This window comes from Giraffa tippelskirchi, chromosome 6, assembly GCF_054371585.1.
Source record: "Giraffa tippelskirchi isolate mGirTip1 chromosome 6, T2T-mGirTip1v1.2.pri, whole genome shotgun sequence".
Taxonomy (NCBI): domain Eukaryota; kingdom Metazoa; phylum Chordata; class Mammalia; order Artiodactyla; family Giraffidae; genus Giraffa; species Giraffa tippelskirchi.
The window spans coordinates 137,974,597-137,997,891 of record NC_137280.1 but is presented as its reverse complement, the minus strand read 5'-3'; the positions used below and the strand labels follow the sequence as shown (position 1 = coordinate 137,997,891).

At 45.6% G+C, this 23,295-nt stretch overlaps 1 protein-coding gene and 2 long non-coding RNA genes across 9 annotated transcripts in view; all 3 read right to left on the bottom strand.

Annotated features, from left to right (window-relative positions):
- The window catches only part of LOC145508738 (uncharacterized), a 44,020-nt gene extending 39,906 nt beyond the window's left edge, over nucleotides 1-4,114 (bottom strand). The window contains exon 1 of the long non-coding RNA XR_014055581.1: nucleotides 3,940-4,114. This is a non-coding gene — a long non-coding RNA (uncharacterized LOC145508738). The remainder of the gene's footprint in view (nucleotides 1-3,939) is intronic.
- GALNT10 (polypeptide N-acetylgalactosaminyltransferase 10) overlaps nucleotides 1-4,469 on the bottom strand; it is a 220,333-nt gene extending 215,864 nt beyond the window's left edge. For all 7 annotated transcript variants that reach the window (XR_014055576.1, XR_014055575.1, XR_014055577.1 and 4 more), the window contains exon 1: nucleotides 4,176-4,469. Coding sequence is in view for 3 of the 7 variants with exons in the window: in XM_081495995.1 (XP_081352121.1) it covers nucleotides 4,176-4,334 (159 nt within the window). In the remaining 4 variants the exon portion in view is untranslated. The remainder of the gene's footprint in view (nucleotides 1-4,175) is intronic.
- A 5,541-nt stretch (nucleotides 4,470-10,010) lies between these two features.
- LOC145508736 (uncharacterized) overlaps nucleotides 10,011-23,295 on the bottom strand; it is a 114,614-nt gene continuing 101,329 nt past the window's right edge. Inside the window, exons 7-8 of the long non-coding RNA XR_014055579.1 lie at nucleotides 13,214-13,279; nucleotides 10,011-11,810 (exon numbers count right to left, since the gene is read on the bottom strand). This is a non-coding gene — a long non-coding RNA (uncharacterized LOC145508736). The remainder of the gene's footprint in view (nucleotides 11,811-13,213; nucleotides 13,280-23,295) is intronic.

Below are 23,295 nucleotides of genomic sequence, written 5' to 3'. Positions count from 1 at the left end.
GACCGTGGACAAGGTACAATTAGCAAGCAAGATGGTTATCCTTTAAATGGGCCTCTGCTTTTTCATTCCTCATTCCATTGTTTGTTATCGTGTCACAGATAAAAGATTAAAGGTTCAACAGATTAAAGGTTGAACACAGTCTGAGAGAAGGCATTAGAGTATGAACATATCCCTAAAGCAGTGGCCTCATCACAAGTTAAGACACAGTGGCCTATTTAAACACGCTTCTACTAACCAGGTCTTTCCAATAGAAGCTTCCAAACAAACTCACAGAATCCCAGGATGCTGGAGTTGGGAAAGACCTAACAAAGTATCTATCCCCTCCATTGCAGATGAGATTCAACATGCCATTAACTCCACTTAAGTTGCAGCATTTAGAAACAGTTGAGGCAAAGTCTGGGCTTTGAGGAAAAGAGACTGATTAGCAATGTCTGGCCCGGGAAGGGAAACTGCTCTTCTGACACACATTTATTCCCTTTCCCCTTCTGAATCTAAGCCCTCACTTCACAGATGGAGAGTCTAAGGCCCAGAGAGGTTAAACCCCTTTCCTGAGGTCACACAGTGAGTTTAGGGCAAGAGAGTAAAGTAAAACGCAGGCCTCTGTTCCCAGACCTTCCTCCACTGGGCTCCTCGGGAATCTGCAAGCCTAGGATAATAAAGGAATGCAGGAAGTCAGATTTGCTCAGGTAAATCAACAACCCTTCCCCAGCAGCATCAGATTTCAGATGGGCAAACAGACTGAGAAGGGATTAGCAATCTAAAGGATCCCAGCCCCTCTGTGGAAAATAAATCATTTCCTGGTGACATTTCTAGGGTCCTTCAATTCCTGATGGGTAAGGCTCTGTCACCAGGAAGCCAAAAAAAGGGAGCGGGGGGAGGAGGGAAGTTTTGATTTCTGGATGTTCTAAGAATAAAGTTCAGCTCTGATACAATAAGGAAAAACTCGTGATACTTGAAAATTAAAGTCATTGGTATTCCGTTATCCCACCTTCTTATCCCATTGGTATTCCATTATCCCAACTTCTACTGCAAGCTGCTATTATCCAATGAAGTCATTTTCATAAGAGATTAAGGCTCAGAAATGGGGAGGGACTGCATCATATTTCTTTAACACGGGTTTTTAATAGCCAGCTCCCAAGCCTGGAGTGTGAAACAGACCAGAGAATTAAACCAAGATGTTAAACAGATTGGGACTAGGAAGAAGAGGCACCCCCCAAATTAAAACGAAGATGGCTTCAAGACTGGCTTTTCTTGCTTGGTTTTGCAACTTTCCAAGAAGCCAGCTGTCCGACCAAAGTAATGCTCAAATCCTTGAAGCATTTTGTGTCCTTTACAAATTAGCTGTCCTACCCGGCGCCAGTGGTACACCCAGCATAAGCAAGTATGAGTTACGTAGACTTACATTCTAGCAGATGATAAACCCTCTGAGTTCAAAATCCTGTATTCTTTACTCCAGTGGAGAAATCAAAGAGTTAAAGGACTAAAACAGTGGGTATGTTACTATCAGAGAAACTTCCCCCAAACCCACAAGGAATACAGTTTTCATTTGGGTAAAGTCCATTGTCCGACTTCCCTCCAGAGCCTCTGTAGTTATTTCTACTCAAAAGATCAGTGAGGTGCTCTGGGATGATTCTCAGCAATTACAAGAGTGACAAGTTGAGCTCAGAACTGGTCAGCTCTGTCAAAAGCAGCTGTGTGTGCTCCAGATGCCAGATTCCCCAGATAGAAGCCTGACATGGTCTGTGCACGTTCCAGCCCTCTGGGATGTGAGACGGAACCCCAGTGCTCTGAGAAGTCAGCCTCCTCTCTCGAGGCCAGCTGACATTCAAAGGGACTGGGGGCCAAGCCGAGCGCTGTGCATCTGCAGGAGAGTGAAACACAAAGGGGCTGTGTGGAAACTTGGCAGAATGTTCCTGAAAGGCAGCAGACGAATGCCGAATCCTATAGCACCTAGAAGAGCTGGTCGTTCGGGAAACAGCTCCATTCTGCTGCTCCCAGGAGACATGATATTTTCTCTAAGGCAAAGATCATCAGTTGCTACCCACTACCATCACCACCAAACCCCTTTTCCACTTCTGGCTCCTCTCCCCCTTCATGATATTCTAAAGCAAAAGAAACGAACAAGAACTAGACCTTCTTAGATAAGCCTTTCTGTCCATTTCAGTTACGGGCTTCAAGCAGTGCCCAGCTGTTGCTCCCCTCTCTCTGCCCCAAAGGCTGCCTTACTCCATCAATCCCCTCTTGTGCAAGAGAGTAATTTACTTTGAAAGCTCAGGCCAAACTGGCAGTTAACCTTGACCTTCTCTCTACACATCTGGGTCTATACAAAACGAAAATCAGGACGTCTCTGGCATCCACAGCAGATGAAATACGAGGGCTTTCTCCCGGCAGAGGCAGAATGTCAGGAGCTATTTTAGAACTGGTTACAGCTATTCCAAAAGAGAGTTTGCACTTGGGCAGGACAATGCCCCCTTGAGCTGGGGCTATGTCCAGAATGGAGCCCTCACATCTAGGGATGCTACAAAGGGCTCCTGCCTCAGGAAAGGAAAACAGAAGTGGTTGTTGTCCTCCACACCGACTCACTGATGGTATTACAGAGAACTGGACCAGAGACCACATTTCACAGATGGAGAAATGGGAGCTCAGGGAGGGAGATGGGAAGTGATCAAGGATACACACAGCAAGTTAATAGTAAAGCTGAGGACAGAACCCTGATCTCCTGCCCTTGACGCTGCTCCAGGATGGGAACAGATTTCATGCAGGAAAACCCCATATGGATACAGAATTTAAGAAAGAGGGGTCTAAGTCAGTTGTTAGGGTTTGAACTGGGGGTTTAGGAAGGGAGTTGGGGCTTTGGCTTCCAAACAGGAAGATCTCCCAGAAGTAGTAACCAGGTCCTCCAGGATGGTTTGCAACAACTACCAGAAAGACAGGCTACCCTCAAATTGGTCAGCCCTGTCATAAAAAGCCCTCTGTATATAAGACAGCAGCCTAAACCTGGGAAGATAAGGGCAAACCATCCAAAGTCAGTCTCTTGCCCTGTCTGCCAACCATCAGTCAGGTTCAACCCTGATGCAAAATTATCTACTTGCCATGGGACAAAACAAATCCCACAGGAAAAACTGAAATGTCCCACTGTGTGAAACAGTTCATGCATATATATCCTGACTGGCACCTACTGAGCCAGGAGCTGGGAGAGTAGGAGTGATTTGACCGAGTTTTTGCTATCAGTCTATATGTACTTATCTCTCTCTCTCTCTTTCTCTCTCTCTCTCTCTCTCTCACACACACACACACACACACACACATACATAATTGAGTCAGAGGAGGCAAAAATAATTAAAATCCCAGTCTTGGCTACAAAAAACACCACACCTAATCAGCCTGGACAAGTTCAGAAGGGGTCACAGGTAGTACTCTGAGAAGGGACAGGGAAAGCATCTGATGTTCCATGCTCAGGGCCCTGGGCACAAATAGCCTCCGAGGAATTTGGGGGGTCCTCCCCCCACAGCTCCCACTTCTGGACTCCCGAAAGTCAAAGGCAGCAGGTCCCTCAAAGAGCAGGAGCTCAAACACCCCCATCCTCCAGGGCCTGAAGCTCCAAGGAGAGCATGATTTTTGCATCTTCCAAGGAATCCACAGGATCTGGGGAAGAAAGAAGGCTGGGAGGGTGAATACTGTGGAGAGGAAGGAGGTCCAGAGGTCTCTTTGGGCAAATGAGTAAACAAGAAAGGGGCTGACCTGAGTAGGAAACACTTGGATCAGCAGGTGGGGGGCGGGGAGCAGAGAAGACCTGGACACCAAAGAGAAGGACCGGCCCCTCCAGAAGAAGGTGCCATCCCGGGATACGGGGATGCAGACAGGATCTTCCAAAAGGGAAGAGATGCTGGAAGAGGTGAGAAACAGAACAGAAGATGGAACAGAAACGGGGATGGTCACCTATGGGCATCAGGAGTCCTGGTCTGTAGTTCTGGTTCGGTTTCTGAATAGCCGGGGCAATCCCTGCCCTTCTCTGGGCCTCAATTTTCCCATCTAAAACAATGGGAAGAACAGAGGAGTCTCTGGAGCTGACTCTGAGGAGACAGACAGCGGACGGCGAAGGGAGGAACCAACCGAAGGCTAGAAGGGAAATCAGGGAGAGCGTGTTCCCAACTCCATGGCAACTGGGGACTCACCTGTCCGGCGGCCGCGGCCGCCGCTGCTCCGGACCCCCCGGGGGTGCCGTCGGGCTGCCGCTCGCGGTACAGCGCCCAGAGCCCCACGTTCGGCAGAAGGACCAGGGCCGCCAGGACCAGCGCCACCGCCTGCAGAAGCCGCTTCTCCTTCCGCCTCATCGGGGCCGGTCAGCCCCGCCGCGCCCCGCCGGCCCCGCCGCGCCGCCCCTAGTTCCGCGCGTCCGCCCGTCCGCCCGGCGGCGGCAGTAGCTCGGCGAAGAGAAGCGGCCGCGGCGCCGGCCCCGCTCCAACTCCGCGGCACTTCCGCCGCTCGCCGGCCAGGGAGCCGGGCTCCGCCACCGCGTCGCCGCCGCGGGGTGGGGTGCTCCGCTGGCACCGCCGTCCGCGAGCCCCGCCGAGCTGCGTGTCTTGTCTCGGCCTCTTCAGTGTCTGCTACCGAAAGCCGTGAGCCCTGAGCCGCGGCTTCTCGCTGCTCTTTCCGCTCCGCCCGGGTGCGACGGGCCCAGGGCGGCACGCTCCCCCCTTCTCGGACCGCGATGGTGTGGCCCGCTCCTCGGCGGCTCCCCCGCCCGCGGGAGCTTTGCAAAAGTCCCGGAGTTGGCGAGTTGGGCGCTAACTGGTGCGCGCTGTGGGACGCGCTCCGGGGGACCCCCAAAGTCCCGCCCGGCCACCTCAGCTCTGGACTCCAGCCGAGAGTTTTCGGGCTCCCCGGGGGATATGCAAATGGCACTGGAGTCCGGACACTCCACTCCTAGGAGTGGGGCTGTGGCGTCCCACCCCGAGGCTCGGCCCAGAGGACCCGCGGACCTCCTTTGCCCCCGGGGCCTCGGTATTCCCAGGCGGGAAATGGGGCCGCCGCTGCGCTGCACGCACAGGGTTCTGTACACCCTGGTTTTCTTCTCCCCGAATTCCCGGTTGTAGGTGTGAACGCCGTCTGTAGACTGGGCAGTGCAGCCTCACCCACCCCGCCACCTGTCTGTGGTCCCTGCACACCGGCGGGGAGGTGACTGCAGCGTCTCTGCAGGACCTCTCCTCACGCTAGATCAGCCTCCTTGGACTTGGAATGCCCCAGACGCACTCCGGGCTGTCAGCTCACCGAGCGAGCCCTTTCTCCAAACCTCTTGTGGGTTCCAACCTCCTGTTCAGTTCCTCGGCAACCTGTGCCAGGCACGGGGATGAAATGAAAACAGATTCTCTAGTCCTGACGTCTGGGGGCTAAAACATTAAACACTTTATTTCATTAGATGAGCGAATGTGCCTGTAGCTGTGGTAAGGGATCTGAGGAAGTCGGGCCGCCTCGGCGCTGCAGCCGGCCGGCCGAGGAGCGGGACTCCGACGGTGATGCCTGTGGCTCCTACAGTGCTCTTCGTTTATTAATAAATTGCTTCCTCTCTGATGCCCAGGGACGACGCGCCCTCTTGGTTGCCTTCCTTTTTAACCACCCACCCCCCCGTCCCCGTGCATGCGTTCTCTTGATCCTCGGGTCTCCAGCCCAGTCGCAGACCCTTGTGCCTAGTTAGTTGCTAGCAACGCCCCTTCCCCCGCCCCGGCCTTGGACCGGCATTCTGACAACTGCCTCTCAGTTCTTCCAGCTCCAGGCTGGGCGATGGGGATTCAGTTTACTGCAATCATAGCTCAGATCTTGACACTTGCTAGGAAACCTTCAAAACTCCCATCACCTAGGCTGTAGAGCCCACGTGACTCTCTGACCTGCTAGAGCTCATCAAACTGTCTCTCCTCTCTGTCCTGCTCTGCCAGCTGCTGGCTACTTTCCTTCATGTGTTGCGGACCACACAGTTCCTTCCACCCAGAAAGCCTGCTCCTCTTCTCCATCTATGTTGGTGGAAAGCTTGTCCCTCCTTCTGTGTTTAGTTGAACAGCCACCTCCTCCATGAAGTCCTCCAAAACTTCTCCTCAGGGGGCTGCTGTCTTTAGTCTTGTCATAGTAGTGCCTACCTTATACTGAAATGCTTACTCTATGCCAGTCACCATGTTAAACCCTCAGCAAACATTACCGCCTTTACTGCTCACAGTTACTCTGTGAGGTAAGTGCTTTTCCTATCCTTGTTTGCAGGTGAGATTCAGATTAAGAAGGCTGCAGCCAGAATGATCCTGATTTAACAAAGATCCGGTAGATAGATCAACACTCTGCTCAGATCCTTCTAATGGCTTCCCATCTTCCACTGGATTTCTGGAAGGAGCTATAAGGTCCTACAAGGCCATATGAACAGCCCTCACCCTCTACTCTTCCTTGTGCCCCAGCCCATGGACCTTCTTGCTGTTCCTCAAAGTGTATCAGGCACATTCCTGCCACTTGGCTTTTGCACTTGCTGTTCCCTCTGTCTGGAATACCCACTCTTCCTTCCCTAGATCCTAGCCCTGTGACTTTTTGTTTTTTTTCCAAATGAAAATGATCACAGTTGTAATTGTAAAATAGTAAGAAAAAGTTACAAATTATATTTATGCCAAATAAATATGAAAGCTTAAATGACAATATTTTTCTCAGAAAACATACATTACCAAACACAACTCAAGAAGAAAGAGGAATCTTGGATATCACAATAACTATTAAAAAGAAAAACTAAACAGATAATAAAAAACTATCCCCAGCCCTTCTTCCAAAGAAGAGGAAAGGCACCAAACCCAGGCATTGTCACAGGCAAGGTTTACCAATCCTTCAAGGAATTTTTTAAGGGAAGATTTTATTTTAATAGTATTTATATATTTTTTAAGCTACCTGGTGATTTTTAATATTTATTGCCCTTGTTTACTGTGGTAAAAATATACATAATATAAAATTTACCATTTTAACCATTCAGTGGCATTAAATACATTCACATTGTTTTGCAGCCATCACTTCCATCCATTTCTAGAACATTTGCATCTTCCCAACCTGAAACTCTGTGTCCACTGAACACTAACTCCCCAATTTCCACCCTTCACCCTGCTCCCCTCAACCCCTGGTAACCACCCACCACTCTACTTTCTGTCTTTATGAATTTGCCTGTTCTAGGTACTCCATATAAGTGGAATCATACCATATTTGACCTTTTGTGTCTGGCTTATTTCACTTATCATAATGTTTTCAAAATTCATCCATGCTGTAGCATGTGTCAGAATTTCACCCTTCTTTTTAGTTTGAATAATATTCCATTGTATGTATACACGTATTTTTCTTATCTATTCATCTAAGGGTGGGCAATGGTGAACAATACTGCTCTGAATAGCCCTATGGGTTTTACACTGCAGCTGATGTTCAGTGTTTCTGTAATTGGATTTCCATCCTGTTTGACAAAAGTGGAATTTCTTGGAGGGAAACACAATGTTGTAACACTTAAGCACCTCTACAGCAACCAGCACAGTGCTAGAAACCCATGAGGCCCTCCGTGATTTGGCTTGACTTTTAGGTTTTGCCCTCTCTTTCCCTTCTAGTTACATTGGTCTTATCACTGTATTCCTCAAATGCACCAAGCTGATAATGGTCTCAGGGCCTTTGCAAAACTACTGGGCCATTGCTTCTTTTCCTCTAAATCTTTGCACATGGTTCTCTCCCTCCCATCTCTCAGGGAACAAATCAAATGTTCTTTAGAGAGAGCTTCCCTCACCAGCTGATCTAAAATATCAGAAAGTGCCTCCATCATCTCCTTTTGCTTGATTTTTCTTTAGAACAGGTATCATTTTTCATTTCCCACGCTAGAATGTAAGCTCCAAGCAAGAAGGAACTTTGTAAGTTTTTGTCCTTCTATGTTTGCCCTGCCTCTATTAGCACATACTTCTCTTTTTGTGAATCAGAAAATGAGTGCTCCTTCCAAGTAGAGGAATTTGCCCAAAGGGTGCCCATCTCCCCCCAGGTCACAGCGGAGCTAGTGGAGCCAGGGCACCTGGATTTCAGCTCTTACTCCTGCTCAACCACGGGGAGATAAGCTGTGGCTCCTTCCAGGCCTGCAACACAGTAGGTGTTAAGTAATCACCAGCAAAGTGAAGTATAACACCTGAGGTCATGGATGGGAAAATCTTCAGTGTCTCTCTCTTCCCCATCCCTTCTAGCTCCCAGAAGGAGTCTGCACAAAATTGGATTTGAGCTGTTTCTTATGTCTTATCTGAGTGACTTGATCAAAGCTGCACATCAACCGGATTAGCCCTCACTAGAAACTCTAGCCCACAAACCCAGCTTTAATTTCAGGACTCTTTGAGCACAATGTAAAATGTGCCAGGCATGGGTGGTGGGCCTGGGGGTGAGCGTAGTGATCCTCTCAGGGCTTTATCCCACTCACCAAGACAATAACATTGGAGATATGTGAGCAGCACATGAGCTAAGGCTGTTTTCCTGGGGAAACGGATCAAGTCATCAACTGAAATTGAACAAGAAATGTTGCTTTCATACCCAGACAAAACTATAATTTGAAAAGATACATGCACCTCTATGTTCATAGCAGCACTCTTTACAACAGCCAAGACATGGAAACAATCTAAATGTCCACTGATAGATTAATGGGTAAAGAAGACGTGGTACATACATACAATGGAATATTACTCAGCCATAAAAAAGAACAAAATAATGCCATTTGCAGCAATGTGGATGGACCTAGAGATTATCATACAAAGTGAAATAAGAAAGAGACAAATACCATATGATATCACTTATACGTGGAATCTAAAATACAGCACAAATGAACATATTTTCAAAGCAGAAACAGACTTGCAGACAAAGAGAACAGACTTGTGGTTGCTGAGGGGGAGGTGGAGTGGAGTGGGAGAAGGAAGGCTTGGGAGTTTGGGATTAGCAGATGCAAACTGGTATATATAGGATGGATAAACAAAGAGGTCCTCCTGTATAGCAAAGGGGACTATTATATATTCATTATCCTGTGATAAACTGAAATGGAAAAGAATACGAAAAAGAATATATATATATATATATGTATAACTGAGTCACTTTGCTTACAGCAGAAATTAACACATTGTAAATCAACTATACTTCAATAAAATTTTAAAAATAAAACAAAATTTTTTAAACTTTTAATTTTGTATTTTAGTATAACCAATTAACAATGCTGAGATAGTTTCAGGTGGGCAGCATAAGCACCCAGCCATACATATACATGTATCCATTCTCCCTCAAATTTTCCCCTTATCCAGGCTGCCACATAACACCAAGAAGATTTTCCTGTGCTATTACGGGCACTATATGAGATAATTTGCACAAAGGGCTTACCACAGACCCTGGTCTAATGTGACTAGTAGCTGTGGTTGAAGTAAAAGTTCAGCATCCAGAGGTACACTGGGGAAGGAGGAACAGAATTTCGGCTACATGGCAAAAACCTCCACCTCCAGCTCTAGCCTCTCCCATCTCGTTCATCATGCTCCTTGTCACTCACTCTAAACCAGCCACACCCACCTTCTTTCTGGTCCTTGAATGCTTTATGCTCATTCTAGCCGCAAAGGCTTTGAACTAGCCCTTGCCTCTCTTTCCCTGGATCTTCCACCATTGTTGCTCTCTCTCAGCTTTCTGATCTCAGCTTAAAGACCTCCCTCCTCACAGAGACCCTCCCTCAACACCCACCCAAACATGGTGCCCTTCTACTTTATATCTTGCTCCATTCTCTTCATAGTGCATATCCCTCTGAGTGATAGTTTTATGCATTTGCTTGTTGACTTGTTCATTACTGAGCTTCTCCAAATAGAATGTCAGCTGCGTGGGGCTGAGATTTCAATGGCTCATTCTTGCTCTGTCCCCACATCCTGCATGCCTGGCACATAGAAAGGGTTGAATGCACACATCTGATGAATGGTTGGTGTCTCCTCTTTCCCCCTATCTTCCCATCTTTACTTCCGTTTCTTTTTTTCCCCTTTATTTTTATGATTTGCTTATTGTCTTGTGCACTCTTCAGTTTTCCACTTGCCATCAGCAACAGGCAGATTTTCAGTATACCCAGACAGCCTTCAGCAAGAAGGGTCAGTTGGAAGAGAGATGACAAGATAGGTGCAAGCCATCAGCCTTCCTTATGAGGATACAAAAACCTTTCCTTCTCGATGGCCTCACCTTGGCTTTCTTAATGTAGTTGACCCCATTTGTCAAGGGCTCTACCCTCAGGTTGGTCTGGCCTAGGCTGAGCTAAGGGCATGTGAAAGTGAAATGGATCAGCAAGTCAGGAGGTGTTAGTGTGATAACCAGTCCACTTCTAACACTGTTTAACCTTGGCCAAGTGCCTTAGCTACTCTGAGCCTCAGTTTCCTGATAGGTGAAATGAGGATAATCGTGACTCCATAATATAATTTCCAAACTGGTGAGAGAGAAGTCTCCTTGACTCTAAGAAAAACACAGGAAATTCCGAATGTTGGACTTCTGGTGTGTGCAAGCCTGAAGACTTTTTGCCCCTCCTCTTCTGCAAGATGGTCAAGGTTGTCCTACACTCTCAGAGAAACCTGCCTAAGCTCCCCAGTTCTGTGACCTCTTAGCAATGCTTTCCTTAACAGTCACAGTGTTTCCAGTTACAGGGTGACTGATATCTGTCTCCTCCACTGGACTGTGAGCCCCATGAGGACAGGGAGCATCTTGTTTTTGTTTGTTTGTTTTGCTCTCCAGCTTACCCTCAATGCCTAATGCAGTACCTGACCCCAAATAGGTTCCTCACAAACATTTGGGAAATGAATCAATTCATCAATTAAACATTCACCTCTTTAAAACCTGCACTCAGAAAATTTATTAACACTGGTGTCAGTAACCCAAATTGCTCTCTCTACCAGGCTGGTCATTTAACAAGTTCAAACTTCTAAATATAGAGCAAAAGAACCCAAGTCCTGCAGTTGAAATTTCCCCACATGGCTCTGATAAGCCTGGATCAGTCCAGATTTTGTCCTTACCGTCATTGCAGCTTCAGACCTGTCACTCAAATTCTCTGAGCATCATGTTTATCATGAATGGATCCAGGAGTGTATGTGGTAGCAGGAATTAGAGCTGTCTCAATAAATACAGAATATGATTGCATTAAATAAAGCACTTGAACCAGATGCTTGTTAAGGTGTTTTTCAATTCTAAAATTCTGGGATTCAGTCTTGCAAGGTAGGATGGGAGAAGGGGAACCAGACAAGGTGCTTCAGTCCAGTGTGTGCATTTAGTGGCATTTCAGCTCCTGGTTTGAATAAAAAGAAAGAGTTTGCAGGAAGCCTATTTGAAATAACCTCTAGACAGAAAATTGCCTGTCTCTTGCTTGGAGCCTACTTTGTCATTTCCACACTGAGATGCCAATTAAACCTATTCTGCCAACTATAAAGGAATGCTATTGGATCAAGACAGTGGATGTAGAAGGGGCCTCAAGTATAACAGAATACGATCATCTGAAAGAGAAGAGAAGGCCATACATCTCAAAGAGCAAATATCCTACGTCATTGAGTGGGTACATCTTAGAGTATTAGTCAGAAGGGTCAGATGCAAATATCAGATGCAGAAGAAGCCATCCTCCTCCTAGCACTGCCACTAAAATAAATATCAGAGTTTCCTCTATAGTTGCTTTTCATTTTTGCATAAAAGAAAAAAGTTGCACAAATTACAAACAGAGATGTGGTGGGGTGCAGTGGGAAGGGGCTTCCTAGAAGTCTGAGGCTCTTGGAGAAGTGTCATTGTCTGTAGGTGTTCTGTAAAACAAAAGATTGGGTATTCTATAATCCAGTGGTCTTAACTTTGGCTGCACATAAAATCATCTGGGACGTTGTTAAACTCTGGATGCCCACCATGCACCCCAGACCAATTAAGTCAGAACCTCTGAGGGTAGGACTCAGTTATTCCTAGGTGATTCCAATCTGTGACCAAGTTTGAGCAAACTAGTGCTCATGACTTTTGGCTCTAAAACTCTTCTAAGGTTTCCTTAGGTCTAAGTGGCACGTCATAGGATGTTCCACTAGGTGGCACCTTCCAGCAAACTTCAGTGGGTCCGGAGAGGTCTTTAACTGCAAGGAATGAATTCAGAAAACAACACTTGGTGGTCTTGGACTTCCCTGGTGGCACAGTGGATAGGAATCCACCTGTCAGTGCAGGAGACATGGGTTCAATCCCTGGTCCAGGAAGATTCCACATGCCACAGAACAACTAAGCCCATGTGCCATAACTACTGAAGCTTGCACCCTCTAGGGCCTGTGAGTCACCACTAATGAGCCCCTGTGCCACACTACTGAAGCCCATGTGCCCTACAGCCAGAAAGTTACAACTACTGAGCCCACATGCTGCAACTACTGAAGCCCACGCACCTAGAGCTGTGCTCTGCAACAAGAGAAGCCACCACAATGAGAAGCCTATGCACCACAACTAGAGAGCAGCCTCCACTCTCTGCAACTAGAGAAAGCCCCCATGCAGCAAAGAAGACCCAGCACAGCCAAAAATAAATAAATATAGCAGTGTGTGCATGTCAAAAAAATATTTGAAGACTTGGTAGTCTTCACCAGTGACATCTGCGCTCTTGATGAGAGGCTGAACTTGTTACTTAACAACTTGCTGGTGAGCACTGGAGCCACAGAATGTTAGCTTTTGCCCCTGCTAGGGAACTGGGGCATGGAGAGGGGCAGCTCCATCCCTTACTGCCAGGCTCACTCATTCAGCAGGGCACACTGATCTCTTCCCCTAATCAGTCCAACAGGAACACTACCGCTCTCCACATTTCACCCCCACCTCCCATCCTCGATCAGAAATCCTCCCTGAGTTCCGTTATGGGCAGTAGCGAACATCTGTTCTTTTCATCGGGTCAATTAACTACACCCTGATTATTCTTTGGGGATTTGCCTTCCTGTATCTCAGCTGGGAGGTTGGATCAGAGCTGACTCCACCCTTAGCTTCTGGCTTAGCCAATCAGAGTATGCTCTCTGCTCCTACTACAGGGATTGGTGCAGGGATGGATTTCTGACCTACCCAAGGCAAAGCAGAACAATCGCGTTTAGATTTTGTGACTTTTATCAAGAAGTAGTGGTTCCTTCCACACCCATGATGAAGAGCACACTGGATGTCTTACCCTTGTTCCTCCCCACCCCAAGGAGGCTATATAACATACCTCAGTGGGCTTCCTTGCCCTCTATCTTCCTGTTGGGGCAACCCTTGGGGAGCCAGGGCAGGATACCTAAGGGAGGGAGAAGAGTCAGGTAAGGCAATTTCTTTCCGCAGCTTCCTTATTGGGATTATGTCAAAGGCTGGCTGTGTAAACTGCTAAAGACCACAGCTCTGGTCAGGCAGGCCTCCTCTCTGGATTCTGAGAACTGCCCCCCCGCCCCCTTCAGGCTTAGGGCTGGATAGCACACCACTGTTTCTAGTCGCAGAGTACTGCACTGTCCTGGTTGTTACCCTATACTCTTCCCAGTGTCCTCGTAGCAAACATGCCTCACATTTCCCAGCCTGGAATAATCATGCATTCTCTGCTGAGGTTTTGAATAATCATGCATTCTCTGCTGAGGTTTTGGGTCAAGTGGAGAAGCTTCCTGAGAACCTGAGGACACCACCACCAGAGAGGAAGGTAGAGCTGAGAGATCGCCCAGTTACCCAGGCCAACTCCTGATGTCATTCATCCCTGCCTTCATTCCAGCTCACCTCCCACATTTGAACAATTACCTAATAACACTGATTTTATTGCCTAATAAATTTTAAATGTATCCCTTCCCCTCTAGGCTTACTATATAAGACATATTTCAGGTGACTGCAAGAATCCGTGATCAGAGCTCTGCTATCTCAAATGGCCAATTTCTTTACCTTGTGCTCCAGCCTCACTTATTGGCAGGCCCTTGGACCATGATTTGCCTGACTTGAATCAAAAGGATGAGCATAGCCATTCAGATTTTGTCTTAGAAATTGGAACTAAGTGGCACAGAGAGAAGGCAGCTGGTCGTGGTCCCTGAAGATGGAAGTTCAAGTGGCATTGGGGTGGAGACTACTCTTGGGGCACACACAAGGAGAAGTTATGGGAAAGCAGAAACCACCAATAACACAAGAAGTGTATTAGTTTTAAAAGAGAAGACAGAGGAGCAGGGATGCTGAAAGAGTTAATCATGAGATAACCGCCTTGGCTCCTGGCTTCCTAGTTCAAGTCAAGGTTTCTGGGATGCCTTCCCAGATCCAGATCCCTGCTCTAAGGCTTCTGTGGGGTTGCCTGATGTATATATAGCCTTTCCTTGGATTTATGAGTGAGTCTCTGTCCCTTATGATCAAAAGGGCCTTGGCCTTGATACCGTGGGCTTAGAGTACAAGTTAAAGCATTTATCATCTCTCACTTGAATTGCTGCAGTAGTCGCCTAACTTCTCCACCACTTCAGTCCATCATCTCTTAAAAGTCCATACTCCCACTGTAGTGACTATACTGGTACCCAGGCTTGCCACGTTACTTCCCGCTGGTGATCTCCCCATTGTCTTCACAATGGAGTTCAAGCTGCTGGCCTCGAATTCTGTGTAAAACTGCTAGTAGTTCGTCACCTTCACCTAGTGGTCTCTCACCCCATGCCCTTGCTCATGCTGTTCCCTCTTCCAGGGCTGCCCTTTACATCGGTGTGGATGGATTCTTTCCCAGATTAGATGTTATCTGCTCCTCCCTCACCTCCTCGCTGACTCCTTCCCTTCCCCCCACTTCCCCACTGCCATGCAGTAGAGCTAAGAGCCCATACTACTAGGGTTATTTTCCCCACACTACTCGTGTAATTTCTATTTTAGCATTTACATATTAATAAAGATGATGGGGATCCTGTTAGCTAACATTGATGGAGCTCTCTTGTTACACACCCAACTCTAAGTTTGCACATTACATTCTTTCTTTTAATTCTCGCCAAAACTCTCTGAGTTAAGTTTGCTTATTATTCCTATTTTCCAGGTCTCCACCCGGCATGCTCAGTCATGTATGACTCTTTGTGACCCCGTGGACTATAGCCCCAGGCTCCTCTACCCATGGGATTTCCCAGGCAAGAATACTGGAGTGGATTGCCATTTCCTTCTCCAGGGAATCTTTCTGACCCAGGGATTAAACCCATGTCTCCCAAGTTTCCTGCATTGCAGGCAGGTTCTTTACCACTTCAAAGTAGAGAGGTGACATAACTTGCCCAAGTAGGAAGAGGTAGACACAGATCTACTGTTCCTGTCGTTTCTTTTTAACAACAGCTTTACTGAGATATTATTCACATGCCATTCAACTCATTTACCCACTTCAAGTATCCAATTCAATGAATTTTAGTATATTCACAGAGCTGTGTGTAACCACCACCACAATCAGTTTTAGAATATTTTCATCACCCCAAAAGAAACCCAGACTCGTTAATTACTCATTTTTTTGCTACTACTCTTAGCAGCTGGCACGGTGCCCAGCATAGTATCTGTTCAACCAGCACATTTTAATGAATGAATGGCTGCCTACGTAAGAGGACAGCGGAAGCTGCAAAGAGAGGCTGAGCAATGCCTTTTAAAGCATCTCACCATCAATCTAGGGATTTGCCTGATTCTTCAATTTATTTTGCACTGTTCCTCTCTAGTAATAACCATTGCTAATTATCTTTTATGTGCCAAACCATATCCTGAGTGATTTGCCTATGTTATCTTATTAATACTCAAAACAACACTGTATCCATAACCCAGACAAGAAAACCAACTTGGGATTTAAGGCTGCCTAAAGTCATACAACTTACAGGCATCACCATTCTAACATTAAGTAAGCTACTACCACCTGTAATTGAAGACAACCGTGCCTGGGCACTATGCTAAGTTCTTTATGTCCATCATCCATTTCGTTCTTTAGTCATTCATTCAGTAGATATTACTGAGAACATACTACATGCCAGGCACTATGACAAGCGGGCAAACAGATCATTTATGGTCTCCCAGGACTCATGGTCTAATGGTAGAAGTTCGGTTTAGTTTAGTCACTCAGTCATGTCCGACTCTTTGCGACCTCATGGACTGCAGCACGTCAGGCCTCCCTGTCCACCACCAACTCCCGGAGCTTACTCAAATTCATGTCCACTGAGTCGGTGATGCCATCCAACCATCTCATCCTCTGCCATCCCCTTCTCCTCCTGCCTTCAATCTTTCCCAGAATCAGGGTTTTTTCCAATGAGTCAGCTCTTCACATCAGGTGGCCAAAGTATTGGAGTTTCAGCTTCAACATCAGTCCCTCCAATGAATATTCAGGACTGATTTCCTTTAGGATGCACTGGTTGGATCTCCTTGCAATCCAAGGGACTCTCAAGAGTCTTCTCCAACACCACAGTTCAAAAGCATCAATTCTTCAGCACTCAGCTTTCTTTATGGTCCAACTCTCACATCCATACAGGAGTACTGGGAAAACCATAGCCTTGACTAGATGGACCTTTGCTGGCAAAGTAATGTCTCTGCTTTTCAATATGCTGTCTAGGTTAGACATAACTTTTCTCCCAAGGAGCAAACATTTTTTAATTTCATAGCTGCAGTCACCTTGTGCAGTGATTTTGGAGCCCGCCAAAATAAAGTCTGTCACTGTTTCCACTGTTTGTCCATCTATCTGCCATGAAGTGATGGGACCAGATGCCATGATCTTAGTTTTCTGAACGTTGAGCTTTAAGCCAACTTTTTCACTCTCCTCTCTCACTTTCATCAAGAGGCTCTTTAGTTCTTCTTCACTTTCTGCCATAAGGTTGGTGTCATCTGCATATCTGAGGTTATTGATATTTCTCCCGGCAATCTTGATTCCAGCTTGTGCTTCATCCAGCCCAGCATTTCTCATGATGTACTCTACATATAAGTTAAATAAGCAGGGTGACAGTCTTGACATACTCCTTTCCTGATTTGGAACCAGTCTGTTGTTACATGTCCAGTTCTAACTGTTGCTTCCTGACCTGCGTACAGATTTCTCAAGAGGCAGGTTAGGTGGTCTGGTATTCCCGCCTCTTGAAGAATTTTCCACAGTTTGTGGTGATCCACACAAAGGCTTTGCATAGTCAATAAAGCAGAAATAGATGTTTTTCTGGAACTCTCTTGCTTTTTCGATAATTCAACGGATGTTGGCAATTTGATCTCTGGTTCCTCTGCCTTTTCCAAATCCAGCTTGAACATCTGGAAGTTCACAGTTCACGTACTGTTGAAGCCTGGCTTGGAGAATTTTGAGCATTACTTTACTAGCGTGTGAGATGAGTGCAATTGTGTGGTAGTTTGAGCATTCTTTGGCATTGCCTTTCTTTGGGATTGAAATGAAAACTGACCTTTTCCAGTCCTGTGACCACTGCTGAGTTTTCCAAATTTTCTGGCATATTGAGTGCAGCACTTTCACACCATCATCTTTCAGGATTTGAAATAACTCAACTGGAATTCCATCACTTCCACTAGCTTTGTTCATAATGATGCTTCCTAAGGCTCACTTGACTTCGCATTACAGGATGTCTGGCTCTAGGTGAGTGATCATATCATGGTGATTATCTGGGTCATGAAGATCTTTTTTGTATAGTTGTTCTGTGTATTCTTGCCACCTCTTCTTAATATCTTCTGCTTCTGTTAGGTCCATACCATTTCTGTCCTTTATTGTGCCCATCTTTGCATGAAATGTTCCCTTGGTATCTCTTATTTCCTTGACAAGATCTCTAGTCTTTCCCATTCTATTGTTTTCCTCTATTTCTTTGCACTGATCATTGAGGAAGGCTTTCTTATCTCTCCTTGATATTCTTTGGAACTCTGCTTCAACTCTTTCCTTATGCTTTTCTCCTTTACTTTTCACTTCTCTTCTTTTCACAGCTATTTGTAAGGCCTCCTCAGACAACCATTTTGCCTTTTTGCATTTCTTTTTCTTGGGGATGGTCTTGATGACCGCCTCCTATACTATGTCACGAACTTCTGTCCATAGTTCTTCAGGCACTCTATCAGATCTAATCCCTTGAATCTATTTGTCACTTCCACTGTATAATCGTAAGGGATTTGATTTAGGTCACATCTGAATGGTCTAATGGTTTTCTCTACTTTCTTCAATTTAAGTTTGAATTTGGCAATAAGGAGTTCATGATCTGAGCCACAGTCAGCTCCCAGTCTTGTTTTTTGCTGACTGTATAGAGCTTCTCCATCTTTGGATGCAAAGAATATAATCAATCTGATTTTGGTATTGACCATTTGGTGATGTCCATGTGTAGAGTCTTCTCTTGTGATGTTGGAAGAGGGTGTTTGCTATGACCAGTGTGTTCTCTTGGCAAAACTCTACGAGCCTTTCCCCTGCTTCATTCTGTACTCCAAGGCCAAATTTGCCTGTTACTCCAAGTGTTTCTTAACTTCCTACTTTTGCGTTCCAGTCCCCTATAATGAAAAGGACATCTTCTGGGGATGTTAGTTCTAGAAGGTCTTATAGGTCTTCATAGAACCATTCAACTTCAGCTTCTTCAGCATTACTGGTCGGGGCATAGATTTGGGTTACTGTGATATTGAATGGTTTGCCTTGGAAATGAATAGAGTTTATTCTGTCGTTTTTGAGATTGCAGAGAAGGCAATGGAACCCCACTCCAGTACTCTTGCTTGGAAAATCCCATGGACGGAGGAGCCTGGTAGGCTACAGTCCATGGGGTCGCTAAGAGTCGGACATGACTGAGCGACTTCACTTTCACTTTTCCCTTTCATGCACTGGAGAAGGAAATGGCAACCCACTCCAGTATTCTTGCCTGGAGAATCCTAGGGATGGCGGAGCCTGGTGGGCTGCCATCTGTGGGGTCGCACAGAGTCGGACACGACTGAAGCGACTTAGCAGCAGCAGCAGCAACTACATTTCAGATTCTTTTATTGACTATGATGGCTACTCCATTTCTTCTAAGGGATTCTTTCCCGCAGTAGTAAATATAATGGTCATCTGAGTTAAATCCACCCGTTCCAGTCCATTTTAGTTCACTGGTTCCTAAAATGTTGATGTTCACTCTTGCCATCTTCTGTTTGACCACTTCCAATTTGCCTTGATTCATGGACCTAACATTCCAGGTTCCTGTGCAATATTGCTCTTTATAGCATCGGACTTTGCTTCTATTACCAGTCACATCCACAACTGGGTGTTGTTTTTGCTTTGGCTCTGTCTCTTCATTCTTTCTGGAGTTATTTCTCCCCTGATCTCCAGTAGCATCTTGGGCACCACCAACCTGGGAAGTTCGTCTTTCAGTGTCCTATCTTTTTGCCTTTTCATACTGTTGATGGGGTTCTCAAGGCATGTGGTAGAAAGGACATTATAAAAATGAACATACAAATAGCAATTGTATTTGGTGGAAAGAAGGAGAAAGGTCTTCATGGCAGTTGGGGGCAGAATTGCTATTAGAACTTAATACTGTTGAAATCCAGTTCAACAGTCTTTCTGCAACATTAGACTTGTATGACTCCTCTAGGCTGCTCTAATGGAACACTGGTCTGGCCAACGGCCCTCTGGACAGTGCTTGTCCCCTGTAGGAGATCTGTAGGACAGGTCCCAGCCACTTACCATGGGGACACGCGCACGTGCAGAAACACACACACAGCCCATACCCCCAGGTGCAGGGAGAGTTAGAAGAGAATCAATACAGTGGGCTTTGCAAAAATTCTCTGTCCTCAGCTGGGGATTTGAGTTTGAAGAGCACTTTTCTCTACAGGGTGCTACACTTCGCTTTTATCACGTAAATGATCCTGGAGATCTAGCCATATAAATACAGAGAGAGAGTCCATTCTTTTTTCCAGTTGTAAAGTACTCCACAGTGTGTGTGAATAAACCAAAGTTCAACAGTTCCCCAAATCTCAAAAAGAGACTTGAAGTTGTTTTCAATTTGGGGCTATTAAAATAATGTCATAATAAGTAACTATGTGTCTACCTTATTCTGTAGTGTGGAGGTGAATCTTCGGAGGAAATCCTTAGAATTAGGCTATGCTGGGTCAAAGGGTAAATGCAGCTGTAGTTTCGAAAAATTTTGACAAGTTCCTCACCATAGGGGTCAAATCTTTTTGCACTCCCAACAGCAATGTTTGAGAGTACCTGAATCTTCATAGCCTATGTCTACATAATATTTTTAAAGCACTCATTTTATATAAAAACCTTACACTCCCAAATTCTCTTAAAAATTGTAAGATCTGGCATCACTGGGCCTGTCTTTCTACATGGCCATAACAAACTGGGGTTGAGTGGTCACTGAGGCCAAGCCGACACTGTAGTTCTTGTGAGTCTTGGGCATTTCAAGTCCTGATTTAGTCCAGCCCCTTCAGGGTGAAGATGAGCTCCACACATTCCTGGAGAAAACTGGGCACAAGAATGCAGCTCTCCGACCTCCAAGTCTACTTACTACACTGTGTGGCCTCGTGGTCTCCCGAGTAAGTACAAGACACGTGAGTAGCAAGGGGGGTGGGTGGGTAAGTGTATAAAAGCACTGACAATTCAGCATTAAAATTGGAATTGTTGTTTTTTTTTCAAACATTTACTTAACTCAGTAAATACATCACGCCACTCTGTAGTTGATTAAACTGTGACTAATCCGTGCAGAGCAGAGTGACAAATTGGTTTCTATTTCTTCTGAGCAACCAAAATGAGAGCTGATGTCACAGCAGAAGGATTCAGGTTACATACTCATTCATTCCCTCATTCATCAAATGCAAACTGTGTGCTATCCCTGGATCCAGGCACTGAGGGTTCAAAGACAAACAAGCATTTAAACAGAGGGATCTGAATAACTATGGAAAAACGTGATGTAAATTGGTGCTTTATTGGAGGAATGTACGTGCTGCCATGACAGTGCAAAGGAGGGAAACTCTAATTTTTCTTGGTGGCCATAGAAGAGGTCATAGGGAGGTGATTTTTGAGTGGATCCTGAAGGCTGTGTAAGAGTTTGATAAGAAAAATAAAGAACATGGGAAAGATTTTCTTGAAGGTAAACAATGTTTAAAGACAAGATTCCTCCTCAGAAAGTGGCAAAAAATCAGTTCAAAAAAGATATGGGCAATAAACAAATAAATAACGGCAAAAAGAAGGAAAGACTATATATCCAGAAAAGAGGAAAACTCTAATTTGAAAAGATACATGCACCCTATAGTTCATTGCAGCACTACTTATAACAGCCAAGACATGGAAACAACCTACATATCCACCGACAGATGAGTGGATAAAGAAGATGTGAAATATTGTTTTCACTCAGTTGCTCAGTCATGTCCAACTCTTTGTGACCCCATAGACTGCAGCTCACCAGGCTCCTCTGTCCATGGAATTCTCCAGGCAAGAATACTGGAGTGGGTTGCCATTTCCTGCTTCAGGGGATCTTCTCAAGGCAGGAATCGAACCCTCATCCCCTGAGTCTCCTGCATTGGCAGGCAGAATCTTTACCACTGAGCCACTTGGGAAGTCCATAATGGAATATTATGACCATAATATGGTGGTCATAGTATTATGGAATATTATAACCATAAAAAAGAAGGATATAATGCCATTTGCAGCAACATGGATGGACCTAGAGATTGTCATACTGAATGAAGTAAGTCAGACAAAAACAAATATCATATTACTTATACGTGGAATCCCCAAAAATGATACAAATGAACTTATCTACAAAAGAGAAAAAGACTCACAGACATAGAAAATAAACTTTTGGTTTCCAAAGGGGAAGGGGGAGGGAGAAGGGAGGGAGGGATAGATTAGAAGTTTGGGATTAACATATACATACTGCTATATATAGGACTTCCCTGGTGGCTCACATGGTAAAGCATCTGCCTACAATGTGGGAAGATCCTCTGGAGGAGGAAATGGCAGCCCACTCCAGTACTCTGGCTGGCCTGGAAAATCCCATGGACGGAGGAGCCTGGTAGGCTACAGTCCATGGGGTCGCAAAGAGTCGGATACAACTGAGCGACTATACTTTCACTTTTCACTACTATATATAAAAATTAAAATGAAATAGATAAACAGCAAGGATCTACTGTATAGCACAGTAGGATATACTGTATACTCTACTCAGTATCTTTTAGTAACTGATAATGAAAAACAATCTGAAAAAATATGTGTGTGTATTTATATATGTTTTAAACTGAATCACTTGACTATACACCTGAAACTAACACAGCGTTATAAATCAACTATACTTCAACACGGCTTCCCAGAGGACAAACCCACCTACCAATGCAGGAGATACAAGAGACTCAGGTTTGATCGCTGGGTTGGGAAGATTCCTTGGAGGAGGGCGTGGCAACCCACTCCAGTATTCTTGTCTGGAGAATCCCATGGACAGAAGAACCTGGGGGGCTACTGTCCATAGCGTTGCAAAAAGTCAGACATGACTGAAGTGACTTAGCACACACGCATGCATACTTCAATAAAAATAAATACATTTTGTAAAAAAAAAAGGAAAGAAATTTGCTGCTTTATTTAGTTTCAAAGTCAAGGGTAGTTTGCCTTCAGGTACAGCAAGATCCAGGTGTCTAAAGGATGTCATGAAGCCACAGAAACTTTCTCAACTCCACTTCTTTATAGGTTCTTTGCCCTCAGGCAACTCACTCTCTCCAGGTGACTGGGTGCCTGCTGGGAGCTCCAAGTTTATATTATCCTGCAAACTAGCAATGCCAGGAGAAGCTGACTTCTTTTTTTCAATAACTTCATTAAAAATCCCAGGACTGAGACTCACTGGTTAGGTCTGGGTCACTCACTCACCCACCCCCAGAGGAAAACCAGAGGAAGGATAGACAGAGGCAGGCTGGGTGCAACCTCCAGATCTTGTAGCAGCGGGGGGTTGGGAGGGCACCTGTCTCACCAAGAGCAGAGGAGTCTCTGGATAGTGGAGTTGGACACACACCACTGTCTCAGAGACCAGAAGACAAGTGCTCAAGCTTCCTAGACTGTGAAGATTGAGGAAAGAGGAGCAGGAGTTAAAATTTGAGTCTTTTAGGACAAAACAACTTCATTTTCTGAGGAGAGAATTCAGGCTCAGAAAAGGGAAGTCCACAGGCTCATAAAAGGGAAGACTGTGACTTGTCCACAGTCACAGAGCAGTAGTGAAAGAGTCTAGGAGGAGTCCTGGTGCCCTGAGTCCTAGGACCTTCATATGATGAGCGATCACACATCTGAATAGGTGTGAAGGACTTGGAGAGGGATGTGGACATTTCTAGGAACCCCTGAGATCACTCACCTTGTGGTAGATGCCACAGTCTGCAAGCCCAGGTGGTTCTGTCTATCCC